The sequence below is a fragment of the Aulonocara sp. 'chitande type north' Nkhata Bay genome, linkage group LG3 (assembly GCF_057382095.1).
Source record: "Aulonocara sp. 'chitande type north' Nkhata Bay isolate Kocher_YH1m ecotype deep benthic linkage group LG3, A_spYH_male_GT1.1, whole genome shotgun sequence".
Lineage (NCBI taxonomy): Eukaryota > Metazoa > Chordata > Actinopteri > Cichliformes > Cichlidae > Aulonocara > Aulonocara sp. 'chitande type north' Nkhata Bay.
The window spans coordinates 10,758,702-10,774,740 of NC_141346.1; the positions used below are offsets into that span (position 1 = coordinate 10,758,702).

Consider the following 16,039-nt stretch of genomic DNA (forward strand, 5'->3'; position numbering starts at 1 on the left):
AATGATGACACACAAGGTTGTAGGAAGGTACAGGATATATGACACAGTGATGCTGATGCTATCAGACTTTCCGTAACCACTCCATGTACAACAGCCCAGATCAGCAAACAGTCACTGCTCAGCAGTGTTGGTCTAGTTCAGGGGTCTGCAACCTTTAACACCCAAAGAGCCACTTGGACCCGGTTTCCATTAAAGAAAACACTGGGAGGCACAAATACTTTTTGAAATCTAAAATGAAGATAACACTGCATATGTTTATTTTTTACCTTTATGCTTTGTGTGAACAACTAAAGTAAGTAAGTAAAGTTTATTTATTAAGCGCTTTTCACAGACAGGCAGTCACAAAGCGCTGTACACAAATGTTAAAATAAACAATACAATCAATAGACATTATACACAATGTAAAAGATCAAATGTAAATAATGTAAAGAATATAAAATACGTAGATTAACAAAAGGCTTGTTTGAACAGAAAAGTTTTTAACTGCTTTTTAAAGGAATCCACAGAGCAACTACAGTGTGTTGCTTATGAAATCCATGAAGTGCTACAGAGAAAATTACATTTTATTTATGTAATTAACACATTTTGAACTCTTAAAGAAATATAACAAAAGGAAAGACACCCAGCTGAACTAAAATGATCCATGTAGCAAACAAAAACTGTTGTGAGCCGCCACCCTTATATCGCCTTTGGGCTTTTGGAGCCTTGACCCGACTTTTAAAAAATAATTGAAAAAAAAGCACAATGCTGCTAAAAAAAAATAGTACTTGCAAAATTCTGCCTAAATATGCATTTTACCTGGTTAATGTGTGTGGTGGGGCGTGGTCTGCAGTGCCGCTGTATGGGAGTCGGACGCACCTGAGCGGCACCCGCAATCACGCCTCGCCGCCTTAAAGTCTGTGCTCTCTCTGCTGTTGTGTTGGTATGTGTCGGGCTATAGGCTGAAAAGCTACAGCCGGCTGTATGCGTACAGCAACCGTGTGTGAAAAGTGGTCAATAAAGAGATGCTGAAAAGAATGTTCATGCAAACATCGTCGGGTCTGTCGTGATATGTTTACAATAAGACTTATGGTCCCGAACCTCTGCGCACAGCATCTGCAAATCTGGGCTTTCATCTTTACGCAGGACTGGCTGTCATCTGTGAGGCGTGAGCAGTGTTTGTTTTTAACATATTTCATGGTGGAGAATAGCTGCTTACATAATGTGGATCCGAAGGCACCTGGGGTCGAAAGTCTCGATAAATGCATGGCATTTCGGCGGGTATACCAGCTTCCGCGAGTGTGACGCTTATTTTGAGCGATGAAAAAATAATAAGATATAATTTTATTTTTATATTTCAAAATTACAATAATCTTCCAATTTAGAACTACAAGTTAAAAAAAGAACTAAACACAAATAAAATACACTTCAGCTAAATACTTCTAATTTATTTTCCCAAACCACCCGGAGCCGCAAAATAAATATTAAAGAGTCGCATGTGGCTCCGGAGCCGCGGGTTGCCGACCCCTGGTCTAGTTACTTGTAATTAGTAATTAGTAATTAATTACTGATTACTTCTCCAAAAAGTAATCACGTAACTTTACTGACGACTTATTTTCAAAAATAATTAGTAACTTAGCTACTTTTAAAAAACATGATACACAATCTGAATAGATAATAAAGCAATAGACCTTTAGTCCAATTCTATTTTTATGCATAATCCATTATATAAAATGTAATTACATTTTTTTAAAAGTCTCTTTTTAAACTTTGTTTCATTAGTTTTAATCTTTTAACTTTATGCATCAAGCACAAATTAAATTGGCTGAAAGGGAAGCGCTGTGAGTTCTGTGCCCCTAGAGACAACAAAACAAGCCTAAGATGCTGCAAATATGCTTGCAAGGCCCACCTCACCTGAGTATCACATACCAGTCATGTGCATGAATACACATGCACACACAAACATACACATGCCCACACACAGACAAACACACACAAGCACACTCACACATACACACAAGGCTTCATGTTGAGTTTGTCTTAAGTTTTCAATTTATTTTTTACATTATATGTTCATTTTGTAATTCATTTTCAGTGCCTGTTTGTATTTTCACTGCAGTTATTTAATGTCTATTTATTCGTGTTAAACACTGCTTTGAGACACAGCTAAAGAAAGTTGAATAAAAATGGTAAGAAATGTTCTTTGTGATAACTTAAGAGCAGTTAACAAGGACCAGTCAAGTTCGACCGGGAACACTAAAGTAAGGGGGTGGGGGATGCAGAAGACCAGAGGGTTTTAAACATCTTCCAGGCTCTGACCTCAGAGGAGGGACAAGGAAGAAAATCTTCTTCTGGTCAGCGATTTCCAGTTTTATTTCAAGTCTCACTAATTCAGTCAAGTTTTCATCAAAGATTGTTTGGTAGGTAGGAGATGGAGCCTAAATGCAAGATTCAGTAGAAAAAACATAAACCCAAAAGAGCAGCTTTAAAGCTGAAATCTCAAAGTACAAAACTACTGCAGGTCAAAGAATCTTAAACAACAGGAAACTCTTCCAGGAAACCAGATAAGCAGAAGGCAATGCAGCTCAAACAGAAAATCACACATCTCAAAATGAAATTTAAGTCATGAACCCAAAAAACACACATAAACCTAAAGAACTCTTGAATGGAAGCGGACAACTAAGAGCATAAAATACCATGACAGGAACTCACATCAGGAATAAGAAAATAAGGACATATAAACACTAAGAAATAACTGAAAGCAAAATGTCAAGAAAGAATTAACAAACAAAAAAAGAAACATGATCCAAGCTACAAAAACTGGAGTTTCCTGGAACACTTAATGTATCAGATCTGAGGAATTTTCTCTGGGGACATCTCAGGCCCTCCAAGGTTTGGAGGCCTATCTCCACCCACCACCACTTCCCCTGCCAGTGGCGGACTCCCTCAGACATCGGTGCGTTGGTGGTTCTTTGTGTTCGGGGATGGGCGTCCAGGTACACACCGGCTCACTCCTTGGCGGCCGCTTATCGGGGCCTGGAGCCTGGGGCTCGCTCGGGCCACTTCGGAGGTGGGGTGCCCCCGGCCTCTCGGCCTGGGGCTCGGTCACTCAGGCACAGCTGGCTGCCGGCAGAGCTCACGGGCGCGTCACTGCAACCCCCCCTGGCTTCTGCTCCGCGGCTGCTGAGTGACCCCTCATCTGGGACTCTCCTCAGCTCTTTCCTGGACAGTGGCGCGGCTGCCCCTCTGTTAGTCTTCCTTGGTCTCTTGTGTTCTGGGGGCCTCTGGATGTCTGGAGTCTTGATCTCCTCCATACCTGCTTCATGCCCTGGAGGACGGGGCTGTGGCCCCCCCACACCCTCTAGCAGATCATTACATGAAGGAACCTTTTAAAAAAACAAGCGTGTCCATGCTCACAGGTGTACACACGGGTGATCACACCCACAAACTACACCCTTTTTGGCTCCTACCTCAAAGCACACTGTGTTCTGTTGATCTTACGTGCTGCACAATAATGTTTAATATTTAGTATTTACTGTCATATTCCCATATATCATTGTGATGTTGTTTATTATGTTGCTCTCATTTTCTTCTGCTTGTTTCTTTTTTCTTTCTCAACAGGTGATCCAGGTGATCGATAGATGCATTTTTTTTCTTTTTTTTTCTGCCCATTCTGTTGGTTTTTGTTTTTTGCCCTCCTCCCTCTTCCCTCGTCCCTCTTCTCAGCTGTTTCTCTTTCTTTCTCCCCTTCTTTCCTCCAGTCAAGTCTGTCGCGTATTCAGCAAATGAAAATAAAATAAACAATAAAAGGTGAATCAAATGGACCATTACGGCAAGGCTGGGATGGTCAATTTGGTAAAGTAAATCCGTTGGGCATCTTTCTTTGCCTTTAGACAACAATTCTGATGGCAAAAGAGCCAAACGGGACAGGCAAAAAAAAAAAAAAAAAAAAAAAGATCTGAGGAATTTTTTGTTTATATGATGTTTGTCTTTCCGGATGTGTGGAACCTTAATTAAGTAATTTTCTTCTTCCTGTTGTCGTGGTAACTGATAAACTGTTGGGATGGTTTGGAAGTACTCAGGGGATTTTTTGCTTTGCAGACATTTTGACCGCATGTGATGCCTGTTTTTATGAAAAATTACACAGTACTGTGCAAAAGTCTTGAGCCACCCCTAACTTCTTTGTCTCCTTGGAATCAAATCACAACACTTTTTTCTTTTCAAATTAAAATCTTAAGAAACAGCAGAAGCTTTCTGAAGCTTCTCTTTGGATACTGGCTGCTTTTTCACTCAGTTTCAGTCCTTGTAGCTGACAGAGGAATTTGTTTCAAATATAAAAATACTCCAAACTCAAAAGATCAAGCATCTTTAGACACTTTAATGCTAGTAGCCTGTCACTAAAACACAGTTCTTCTTTTTTTGGTTGAATCTATGAAAAATGTCAAAGATAACAAAATTTAATAGTCACAATTGTGTTGTTCAATGATTTGTGCACAACAACAACAATGGGACCTCTCTCATCCATCAGTCACCATGTGGACATTTTTCTGACACACTTTGAAGCTGATGGACGTTTTGTGTCTGCACTAAGTACGTTTTCACCAGCTATGGCACCGGCAGGATTCACTTTCACAGACTCACAACCACCAGCTTCACCCCTCCCCTCCCCCTCCAGCTGTAGGCTTTAACATTGAGTTTCCCCACACATGTTTACAGACGAGTTAGAGAGCAAGAGAAGAAGAGACGGATTCATAAATGTCTTTGTTTCTGCTCTAACCAAACAACGCTGCTCTACAACTCTAGATTACAGCTGGAGAAACATCTGTCTACCTCTGACATCCACCAGCTCATCCATACAATAAACAAACATCAACAACCAGGAAGCAGCTTCACCTCTGATCACACACACACTCAACTCTACTCACTCACCTGGAGGATCAACAATCAGGTGGAGGATGATGCTTTTCTTCCATGAGCGTGTTTCTTCAATGAAAACACGGCACTCGTATGTTCCACTATCAGCAGTGTTCACATCCTTCAGAATCAAAGACACGTCTCCATCCTTCATCTGTCTGTCTTGCAGATCCACCCGCTTCTTAAAAGATGGATGCTGGTTGTCTGGATAGAAGCGACTATCCTGGTACAAAAGCACATATTCATCTTCCAGGTCAGCTCTGCTCCACTTTACGACTAAGATCTTGTAGTTTGGAGCTTGACATGTCAGAGTGACGTTCTGTCCAGACTCAGCTGTGATGATTTTCTGCTCTGAAAGAGGAAACAACACAGAGCAGAGAGGTTAAAGGTCAAAGTACAATTATGTTCAGAATGATTGACGTTAAATATTTTGTTTATTTCCTTTGACATTTGAGTTTTTAGTCATGTTGGATTTAATGAACCTCTGAACATCCAGCAGGTCACCAGTGACCCACTGAGGGGGAATTTTAGCCTCATGCTAAACATGCAAAGTGTCAGAAACTACAAGATGTTAGCTTCCACAGAATAACAACATGTGCTGATAATAAGTGAACATAATGTGTGTGAGAAAGTAGCCTCTCATTATAAGATACTGTGAGTCTCTTAGTGGCAGATTTAGATACATTTTCTTCAAGAACACATGTGACTCAAATGTAGTAAGTATACACATGTTTTGTATAAATATGTCGCAATCAGCGGGGCTGACTGTGTGTAGAGTAAAGGTGGACCCAAATGCAGACGAAACAAAACATGAAACGTGACTTGAATCACCAAACACGAGCCGTTTATTGTGGCTGGCAAATTAACTGCAAACAAAAGGCAAAACTAACAATACACTAAACTGCTTGAGCTAAATTAAATAAAAACCTACAACACGAACAGGGACCAGACATAAGAAAACTTGACATGAACTCTTGGCCTAGAAACAAAGCAGACGATCTGACAATGACACACTGAAAACAAAGGACTTAAATACACAGGAGGTGATTAGGGGAAGTGCGAACACATGGGGGAACAGCTGACTGACATGAGGCTAATGACAGGACAGGGGAAGTTAAACTAAGGCTACGTCCACACGTACACGGGTATTTTTGAAAACGGAGATTTTCCGTTTTCGTTTTAAAAAATAATCCCGTCCACACATAAAGGCAGAAATGAAGGAAAACGCTGCTATGAACATGCCAAAGCAACAGGTGGCGATATATTCCTAACTGTGCAGAAATGTTGGCCAATCAGAAGTCTAGAAGCCTCAGTGGGAAAGAGTAAACAAAGCTGGGGCATAGAAGCAGAACCGAGTCGTATGTGTGGAAGGACAGTAACTGTGTGTATTTGTAAGCATTGAAACACTGCAGAGAGTACAATTAACAGTAACAGTATTGTAGAAATTCATTTCACCAAACTAATAACGTGGTGCACAGTGTGACCTCAAAAAATGCGCACACCTTTGACGCTGCGTTTTCTCCGTCTTTCTAGTCCACACATAAATGCAAAAACTGAGTTTTCAAAAATATCCACCCTGGCCGGAGTTTTTAAAAATCTTCGTTTTCAGTGACCAAAAACGCAGTTTACGTGTGGACGAAAGGTGCAAACGCATAGAAAAATCTGCGTTTTCAAAAATACCCGGGTACGTGTGGACGTAGCCTAAATACAATGAACAAAAAACACCCAACTCCTTCAAAATAAAACAGGAAACACGAGACACAGACATGACAATACAAACTTGATAACATAAGACATGCAGCATGAAACACAAAGGGTGAGGGAATACAGGGGCAGAAAACACAAGGAGTCTAATAACCAAGTGAACTTTGCTAATCTAACGAACTTAAACATAAACAACATCCAAATAAACTAAAACTTAAAACGCTGGGTCAACAGAAACAGGAACCTGACAAAATATAGTCTATAATTTATTTTTTTTCTGTACCCCACATAATTAAACATTCAAGTTGAAACTTGAATGTTGCATCCATGGAACATCCAAGAAATGTGAAACTGCTATCAAATAAGGGGTGCTATGTTAATATGTAACTTGACCTGTTAAGGTGTTTTTTGATGGAAATAGCTTTTGATTTCAGCAAAAATTGATCTATTAATACTGCAAATTAAACAAATGACCATTTTCAATTCTCTACAACCTATAAAATGTTTTGAAACTCTGTGCTTATTAATTTGGAGCAGTGCATACTAAGGTTTTTTATTTTTGAAAAACACAGTTTTTATTGTGTGGTTTGTTCAGTAACATTTAAATTATACTCGAATGGTTGATGACTCAAAAATTATGCTGACTGAATCGACTTTTTAGGAAAATCACAGAAAAATATAATTTGCATAATAATTTGGAACACAGTGTAGATTTTTGCTTTGTATGTCTAACCAGACCTTAACAAAAAATATTTGTAACTTGTGTAAATAATTGTTTGGTTTTTTTACAAACACGCAAATTCTAGTCTACAGATGCACAAGCATAACATTTTCAGATATTTTGGTTTACAAGGTTAAAAAACTCAGTTCACAACTTTACAAGTACAAAATGTTCATGAGCACAGTTTGAGCCCATCCACACATTACACTTCTTTGTCACAGCTGGATTACAGATGTTAAATCCACACAGACTCTATCTAACCTTGTGTCACTTTCACACACATTATTATTAGTATATAACCTTTACTTTCTCACAGTAAATCTCACCTGCAGAGACAAAGACAAAGACGCTGAAAAACAGGAAATTGTAGCAGAGTGACGAAGTTCCAACAGACATTTCTGTTTCTGTTTTAAAATCAGAATCTGAGATTCAGAAGAGACTATATGAGATGAACTTTGAGGTTCAGATAAAGCTGAAAGTCCCTCAGTGAGAGAGCAGGTCTGTGACGCCACATTTATGAGTTAGAGAGAGAGATAGAGATGGTGGGCTGGACCGGAGTCCTCCTATGGAAACGCAGAAATGGTTCTGCATTAGGTTAACATTAGGACTGACGTATATTAAATTATATATTAAATTAGATTAAATTAATGAGGAACAATCTGGATTTATGGCAGAAACATATTTAATAACAGTCATTTGGTTGGATATGACTGATTATAATACACTGGATGAAAGCTTTATTGTCATTCATTTATTGTTCACCAATTTGGATTTGGAAATTATTTTATATTATTTTAAGTCATCAGTGCAGAATTATTAGGCAAGTTGTATTTTTGAGGAATAATTTTATTATTGAACAACAACCATGTTCTCAATGAACCCAAAAAACTCATTAATATCAAAGCTGAATGTTTTTGGAAGTAGTTTTTAGTTTGTTTTTAGTTTTAGCTATTTTAGGGGGATATCTGTGTGTGCAGGTGACTATTACTGTGCACAATTATTAGGCAACTTAACAAAAAACAAATATATACCCATTTCAATTTTTTTTTTTTACCAGTGAAACCAATATAACATCTCCACATTCACAAATATACATTTCTGACATTCAAAAACAAAACAAAAACAAATCAGCGACCAATATAGCCACCTTTCTTTGCAAGGACACTCAAAAGCCTGCCATCCATGGATTCTGTCAGTGTTTTGATCTGTTCACCATCAACATTGCGTGCAGCAGCAACCACAGCCTCCCAGACACTGTTCAGAGAGGTGTACTGTTTTCCCTCCTTGTAAATCTCACAGGTTCTCAATGGGGTTCAGATCAGGTGAACAAGGAGGCCATGTCATTAGTTTTTCTTCTTTTATACCCTTTCTTGCCAGCCACGCTGTGGAGTACTTAGACGCGTGTGATGGAGCATTGTCCTGCATGAAAATCATGTTTTTCTTGAAGGATGCAGACTTCTTCCTGTACCACTGCTTGAAGAAGGTGTCTTCCAGAAACTGGCAGTAGGACTGGGAGTTGAGCTTGACTCCATCCTCAACCCGAAAAGGCCCCACAAGCTAATCTTTGATGATACCAGCCCAAACCAGTAATCCACCTCCACCTTTCTGGCGTCTGAGTCGGACTGGAGCTCTCTGCCCTTTACCAATCCAGCCACGGGCCCATCCATCTGGCCCATCAAGACTCACTCTCATTTCATCAGTCCATAAAACCTTAGAAAAACCAGTCTTGAGATATTTCTTGGCCCAGTCTTGACGTTTCAGCTTGCGTGTCTTGTTCAGTGGTGGTCATCTTTCAGCCTTTCTTACCTTGGCCATGTCTCTGAGTATTGCACACCTTGTGCTTTTGGGCACTCCGGTGATGTTGCAGCTCTGAAATATGGCCAAACTGGTGGCAAGTGGCATCTTGGCAGCTGCACGCTTGACTTTACTCAGTTCATGGGCAGTTATTTTGCGCCTTGGTTTTTCCACACGCTTCTTGCGACCCTGTTGACTATTTTGAATGAAACGCTTGATTGTTCGATGATCACGCTTCAGAAGCTTTGCAATTTTGAGACTGCTGCATCCCTCTGCAAGATATCTCACTATTTTTGACTTTTCTGAGCCGGTCAAGTCCTTCTTTTGATCCATTTTGCCAAAGGAAAGGACGTTGCCTAATAATTATGCACACCTGATATAGGGTGTTGATGTCATTAGACCACACCCCTTCTCATTACAGAGATGCACATCACCTAATATGCTTAATTGGTAGTAGGCTTTCGAGCCTATACAGCTTGGAGTAAGACAACATGCATGAAGAGGATGATGTGGACAAAATACTCATTTGCCTAATAATTCTGCACTCCCTGTATATATTATATATAAAGCTAAGAAGATAATTGAAGCTGGCACATGGAGATTAGACAAAGCTTTTGTTCAAGCCTTTTTTTTCCTGTGTCTCACAAATTATGGCAATGAATATTAATAAAAAAAGAGTAATTACAGGGCATCACTGCTTTAGGTAAATCATTTAAATTGTCACAACTGACACGTGTGTTTGTGTCATCCATCTTAGATGATTGTAATAGCTTTTTTTTGTTTTCCTTTTTAAATGGGCTTAGAAAAAATCTCAGTTTCACACCTCTGAGTTGAAAGCAACCTTCCCCCTCACACTGGTACATTAACCCCACCACTTTTTTCCCCAGCATCTTCTTTAATGACATCCTACCTTGGTCAAACTGAAGCTCCTCTGCTGCCACCTGTTGGATTTTTACATAGTTTACCTCACACAGGAAACCTTTCTTACACACACAGTTTTTTTTAGAGAGAAGAAAAATAAAATAAAAACTGCTTTTGGAGGAGGAGAACGTATTTGAAGATTTTTGTGATTTTTTTCCAAAAGATCAATAATGTCTGATAACTCATCTCAGCCTCCAATAATACATCATCATAGATATTTGATTCCAATATGCTGTTCTCTTCAATGTGCACAGCGCAGTCCAGGAAAGGCAAACAGTTGTCCTTTGTGTCTTCCCTGGTGAACTTGATGTTTTTATCCACAGCGTTAATGTGCGCACTGAAGGATTCCACTTCTTGTGTCTTGATTTTGACCCAGGTGTCGTCCACATATCTGTACCCAGCCACTGGTACAGATATGTGGACCCAGTTTACCGGAAGCCCACAACACACGGACCAGTACCTCCTCTTTGACTCCCATCACCCTCTGGAGCACAAACTTGGAGTAATTAGGACCCTACACCACCGGGCAGAACATGTTCCCTCTAAGCCTGAAGGAAAAAAGAAGGAACACACACATGTAAAGGAAGCACTCAAAATGTGCGGCTATCCTAAATGGGCGTTCTTAAAGTCAGCAAAGAGGCACAGAAAAGAAGACCAGACACCAGCGAGGGAGGATAAGAAGGACAGACGCAACAACATTGTCATCCCCTATGTAGCCGGTGTATCAGAAAAACTCAGGAGGGTTTTCTCCAATTTTCAGACCCAGTAACACGCTCAGACAAAAACTGGTTCACCCGAAAGACAAAACGCCAAAACACAGACTTAACAATGTGGTGTATGCTGTACAGTGCAGCGAGGAATGCCCAGACCTCTACATCGGAGAGACCAAACAGCCACTTCACAAGCGCATGGCACAACATAGAAGAGCCACCTCCACAGGACAAGACTCAGCAGTCCATCTGCATCTTAAGGATAAAGGACACTCTTTCGAGGATGCCAATGTTCACATTTTGCACAGAGAGGACAGATGGTTTGAAAGAGGGGTGAAAGAAGCCATTTATGTCCACTGTGAGCGACCATCTTTGAACAGAGGCGGGGGTTTACGACACCAACTCTCTGCCATCTATAATCCAGTTTTGAGATCCCTTCCCAGACGCCTTAACGTCCACTCACATCCTGGGCCATCTGACCTCAGGAATTCGCATGATAAGGTGGGGCCAGGTTTCACAATGAACTCACCCGAAACTCTGGCTGATTGGGACCCACACCCAGTTTCACACCTTTGCTCAGGCGATTGGAGGATCATCAGGGGGTCCTTTTGTCCCTCTGTGGGGGGTTACTCCCACTAGGTTTATATCTGGGACTCTCCACCATTTGACCTTAGAACTGAAGAAGCTTCTCGGATGAGAGGTGAAACGTCTTCAAGTAACTTAAAGAAGTCCAGACGCTTTTCTTTGCAAGCTCCTTTGACTACGATGACCTGGATGACTGAGAACCTTCACAGACATAAACCTCAGTTATACTCTGTCTGTATCATTTTATGTTGCATTAGAACAAAAGAGGCAAAGCAAAACTGGTTGCCCAACCCAACCTGTGACCATGAGCTGTGGAACTGTTTTACCCAAAACAGTTCTGCTTCTCCAAATTAGAGAACTGGATGATGACTTTGACCTTTGACCTATGATGACTTTGACCTCAGAGAGGCTTTAAGCTTCATTGAAAGTTTAACAGGACTGAGCTCTGTGCTCATTCAGGAAATGTGATTCATTCAAATATTAAATATTTAGGTATTAATGTTTCTCCTAAGCTTTCAGACTTAACTAAATTAAACCACATCCCACTTCTAAAGAAAGTAGAAGGCGATCTGACTAGATGGAAATCTTTACCCATATCACTCATGGGAAGGGTCGCCACTATAAAAATGATGATCTTGCCAAAAATAAATTACTTATTTTTGATGATCCCTAACAAACCATCACAAGATTGGTTCAGATCTCTGGATTCATATATTTCCAAATTCCTTTGGAAAGATAAACCCCCGCGTATCAGCTTAAAAACGTTACAAAGAACCAAGGATAGAGGAGGATTAGATCTGCCTAATTTTTACCAATACTTCTTAGCCAACAGGCTTCAGTTCATCTCAGAATGGTTAAAACATACCTTCTTAGTTGAGCCCTGGCTAGATGTTGAACAGGCACTATGCAAGGATCTAGAGATTTCAGACCTACCATTTATTAGCTCAAACATCAAAAGACATGAATGCTTTAAAAGTATCAACATCAGCTTTTCTCTGACAGCATGGTGGGAGTTTCTAAAAATAACGGAGTCTTCATTAATCCCATGCAAACGTACACCTATCTGGAATAACCCTGACATATTACAAAACAATAATATGATTAATTTCCCAGAATGGAGTTGTAAAGGAATTAAATACTTAGAACATATATTAGAGGGAACAGAATTTATTCCATTTGACAGACTAGTTGCACAATATGGGATTAGAATATCAACAAATTAAATCCATTATAAAAAAGAAATTTAACCTCAGTCAAGTTGAATTACAAACACCACCAAGTGCGGCACATTTCCTTACTCTTAAATCCCCCAAATTATTATCTAAAATATACAGAACACTTTCTAAATTAGATGAATCAATATCCCTTCCTATTGCAAAGTGGGAAGCAGATTTATCAGTCAGCTTAGACCAAAACTTCTGGTCTCAGATTTGCTTAAAAACCTTTAAATTAATTAAAAATCCCAGTCTGCAATTAATACAATACAAAATACTACATAGAGTGCACTATACAGGTCATCGGATGTTCAAGATGGGCTTTACATCTTCCAACAACTGCTCACACTGTCAAGGCAATACACCAGACAATTACATCCACGCTCTTTGGTTCTGTCCACCAGTGCAAAAGTTTTGGCGCGAGATATGTGAAGATTTATCAAAGTATCTGAAATGTAACATTCCAACTTCCCCCTTAGTGTGTTTGTTGGGCAGCTTAGATAATGTCACTTCAGAAAAGAATATAGCCCATATGATTTTCACTGCCCTATGCATAGCCAAGAAAACAGTCCTCATGAACTGGAAAAATAAAAATAATCTTAATTCTAACCAATATAGAAATTATCTATTAGATTACATTAGTCTTGATACAGCCTCTGCCACCACATCAGATCAATTGCTCTGGGCTCCTTTTATCAGCTCCATCACCTAGTGGGGGTGGGGGGTCATAGTTTGGTCCCGCCTTCACTGTTGTGATTGGTGTGGGGGTAGGGACAGGCTTAGGGCGTCGGGGGGTTCCCCGGAGGCATCTTCCTTGGGGGGCTCAACCCGGGGTAGCGGTCATGTCCGGTTGGGGGCTCTGTTGGCTCTCAGGTGACTGTTTCCTCGCGGCTGCGTGCAGCGGGGCTAGGGGAGGGTCTGTGCTGACGGACGTGGGTTACTGACCTGGTAGCCTGGCTGCCCCTGGGTGGGTCCGGGATGGGCGTGAGGTTCTGGGGGCGCTCCGTCTCTGAGCTGGGGCCCGGGCCGGGTCTCGGGGGCTTGGGTCCTGGTTGGTGTGTTGCCGGGGTTGTGGGCAAATAGGATCTTGGGGGTGGGCACAATCACGGAGTCCATATTACCATCAGGGTGTACACCTCACCCCTGGCGTCGTTGCCCACCTCTCAATTTTAAATACACTTAGACATTGAGGGCTATCAGGAGGGACTATGCGCTTACCTGCTGCTCCTTGGCAGGTAGCTCCATGCCCTCCTGGGTTTTAATTGCACCTTAGAACACACATGCATCAACACTACAATGAGCGGGTGGAGGGAGGTTTGGAGTCTTCTCCCACCCCCATTCTCTGCGGCCTGCTGGAGCGGGAGGGCTAGGAGGAGTTGGCCGTCCGACTGCGGTCTGGAGTGTGGGGCCTCCCTGCTGCTACGGAGTCGGGGTGGTCTGCCTCTCCCCACTGCAGGGAAAAGGGTAACACCACCTGGGTCTGGGTGCAGTTCCCCCCTCCAGGGGCAAGGGCACCTAGACCCGGTTCTTAGAGTACGCTTGGGGAGTGTGATCGTGTGTACAGCGTCTCTTTATGTCTGTCTCCACGTTGGTTGAGTGTGGAGTGAGTGCATATGAGAGCATGAGGGGGGGAATGGATGTTTGTGTCTGTGTGTGCCTGTATGTCTGTGTCTATATGTCAGGTTGGGTATCAGACACCACCTCTCTGGGGACACCTCAGGCCCTCCAAGGTTTGGAGGCCTATCTCCACCCACCACCACTTCCCCTGCCGGTGGCGGACTCCCTCAGGTATCGGTGCGTTGGTGGTTCTTTGTGTCTGGGGGTGGGCGTCCAGGTACACACCGGCTCACTCCTTGGCGGCCGCTTATCGGGGCCTGGAACCTGGGGCTCGCTCGGTCCACTTCGGAGGTGGGCTGCCCCCGGCCTCTCGGCCTGGGGCTCGGTCACTCAGGCACAGCTGGCTGCCGGCGGAGCTCACGGGCGCGTCACTGCAACTCCCCCTGGCTTCTGCTCCGCGGCTGCTGGGTGAACCCTCATCTGGGACTGTCCTCAGCTCTTACTGGGACAGTGGCGCGGCTGCCCCTCTGTTGGTCTTCCATGGTCTCTTGTGTTCTGGGGGCCTCTGGATGTCTGGAGTTTTGATCTCCTCCATACCTGCTTCATACCCTGGAGGACGGGGCTGTGGCCCCCCCACACTCCCTAGCAGATCGTTACATGAAGAAACCTTTGGAATACAAGCACGCTGATCCACACAGGTATGCACACGGGTGTTCACTGCTCGTAGACTTAAATTACACCTTTCTTGGCTGCTACTTCGATGCACATCTGTCCTGCGTGCTGCACAACAACATTGAATATTTAGTATTTACTGCTGTTTACACTTAGCTAGATTAATGCGATGGTGTTGTGTTTAGTATGTTGCTTTGTTTTTTTTTGTTTTTTTGCTTGTTTTCTATTCTTCTCTCTCCAGGAGATTTTTATTTTTTTTTCTCCCCCCCTTTCTCACTGTCCCTCTCCCCTTCTGTTTTTCCTTTCCTTCCTCTTTCTTTCTCCCTTTCCTATCCCTCACTCATGTCTGTCCCGTCTGTAACATCTGAAAATAAAATATAATAAATAATAAAAACAAAGATCGACCAAATGGACCAATACGGCAATGCCACGATGATCCATTTGGCAAAGTAAATCCATTGGGTATCCTTGTTGGTCTTCAGACAACAATTCTGATGGCTAAAGAACCAAATGGGACAGGCAAAAAAAAAAAAAAGGAAATGTGATTCAGAAGGAAGTCCAGTCTGAGTTCATGAATTTGTAGTTTATCAGACACTACAACACTCAAGTCTGTGTTTTAATCTTATATTACTGAGTGAGACAATATAAATGTTTCCAAGGGGAACAACAACAGGATACTTGTTGTAAGTTACTGAAGACATAAAACATCTGCATGCCAATAAATTAAGTAACTGATTTCCATTAAGTAGTTCTGCATCATCAGAGTCTAATTCAGTGATAAAAAGACATAAAATCTGTAACATCTGGATCTCCTCTGGTCTGGGGTGCTGGGGGGACCAGTTAGAAAGCAGCAGCTGGATGTCAGTGGTTGGACTGGTGGACTACTTCAGTGAAGAGTAGACGACGTCTGGCTCTGGTTTAAAGTCTGAACACAAACACACAGTTCAAACAACAGGAAACATGATTACAAGCTTTGGAGTTCAATCAAGACCTCCAATTTCCACCTCTCTGCATGACACACAGTCCCAGTTCAGACTTTACTGGGAACCAGTTTAAATACAAATCAGAGCGTCCATACTGCTCACACATTGATCAGATGATTTCTTCTAGTGTGGTTTAGTGTTCCTTTCTCTCAGCTTCAGTTCTTACTTTTTGTTTGTCATTAGTTCCCTCTGTGTTCCGTCTGTAGTTTCTCAGCCTTGCTTCTCAGTGTTTCATGTCTTACTTCATTTATGCTGCTGTTTCTGATGGCTGTTTGTGTCGATCTT

The 16,039-nt window shown here is 41.8% G+C and overlaps 1 protein-coding gene across 1 annotated transcript in view; it reads right to left on the reverse strand.

Annotated features, from left to right (window-relative positions):
- LOC147333927 (neural cell adhesion molecule 1-like) overlaps positions 1–16,039 on the reverse strand; it is a gene marked incomplete at its 5' end in the record, with an annotated part of 164,596 nt that overhangs the window by 8,397 nt on the left and 140,160 nt on the right. Inside the window, 2 exons of the mRNA XM_086285854.1 lie at positions 859–911; positions 4,909–5,244. Of these exons, the coding sequence (XP_086141980.1) occupies positions 859–911; positions 4,909–5,244 (389 nt within the window). The remainder of the gene's footprint in view (positions 1–858; positions 912–4,908; positions 5,245–16,039) is intronic.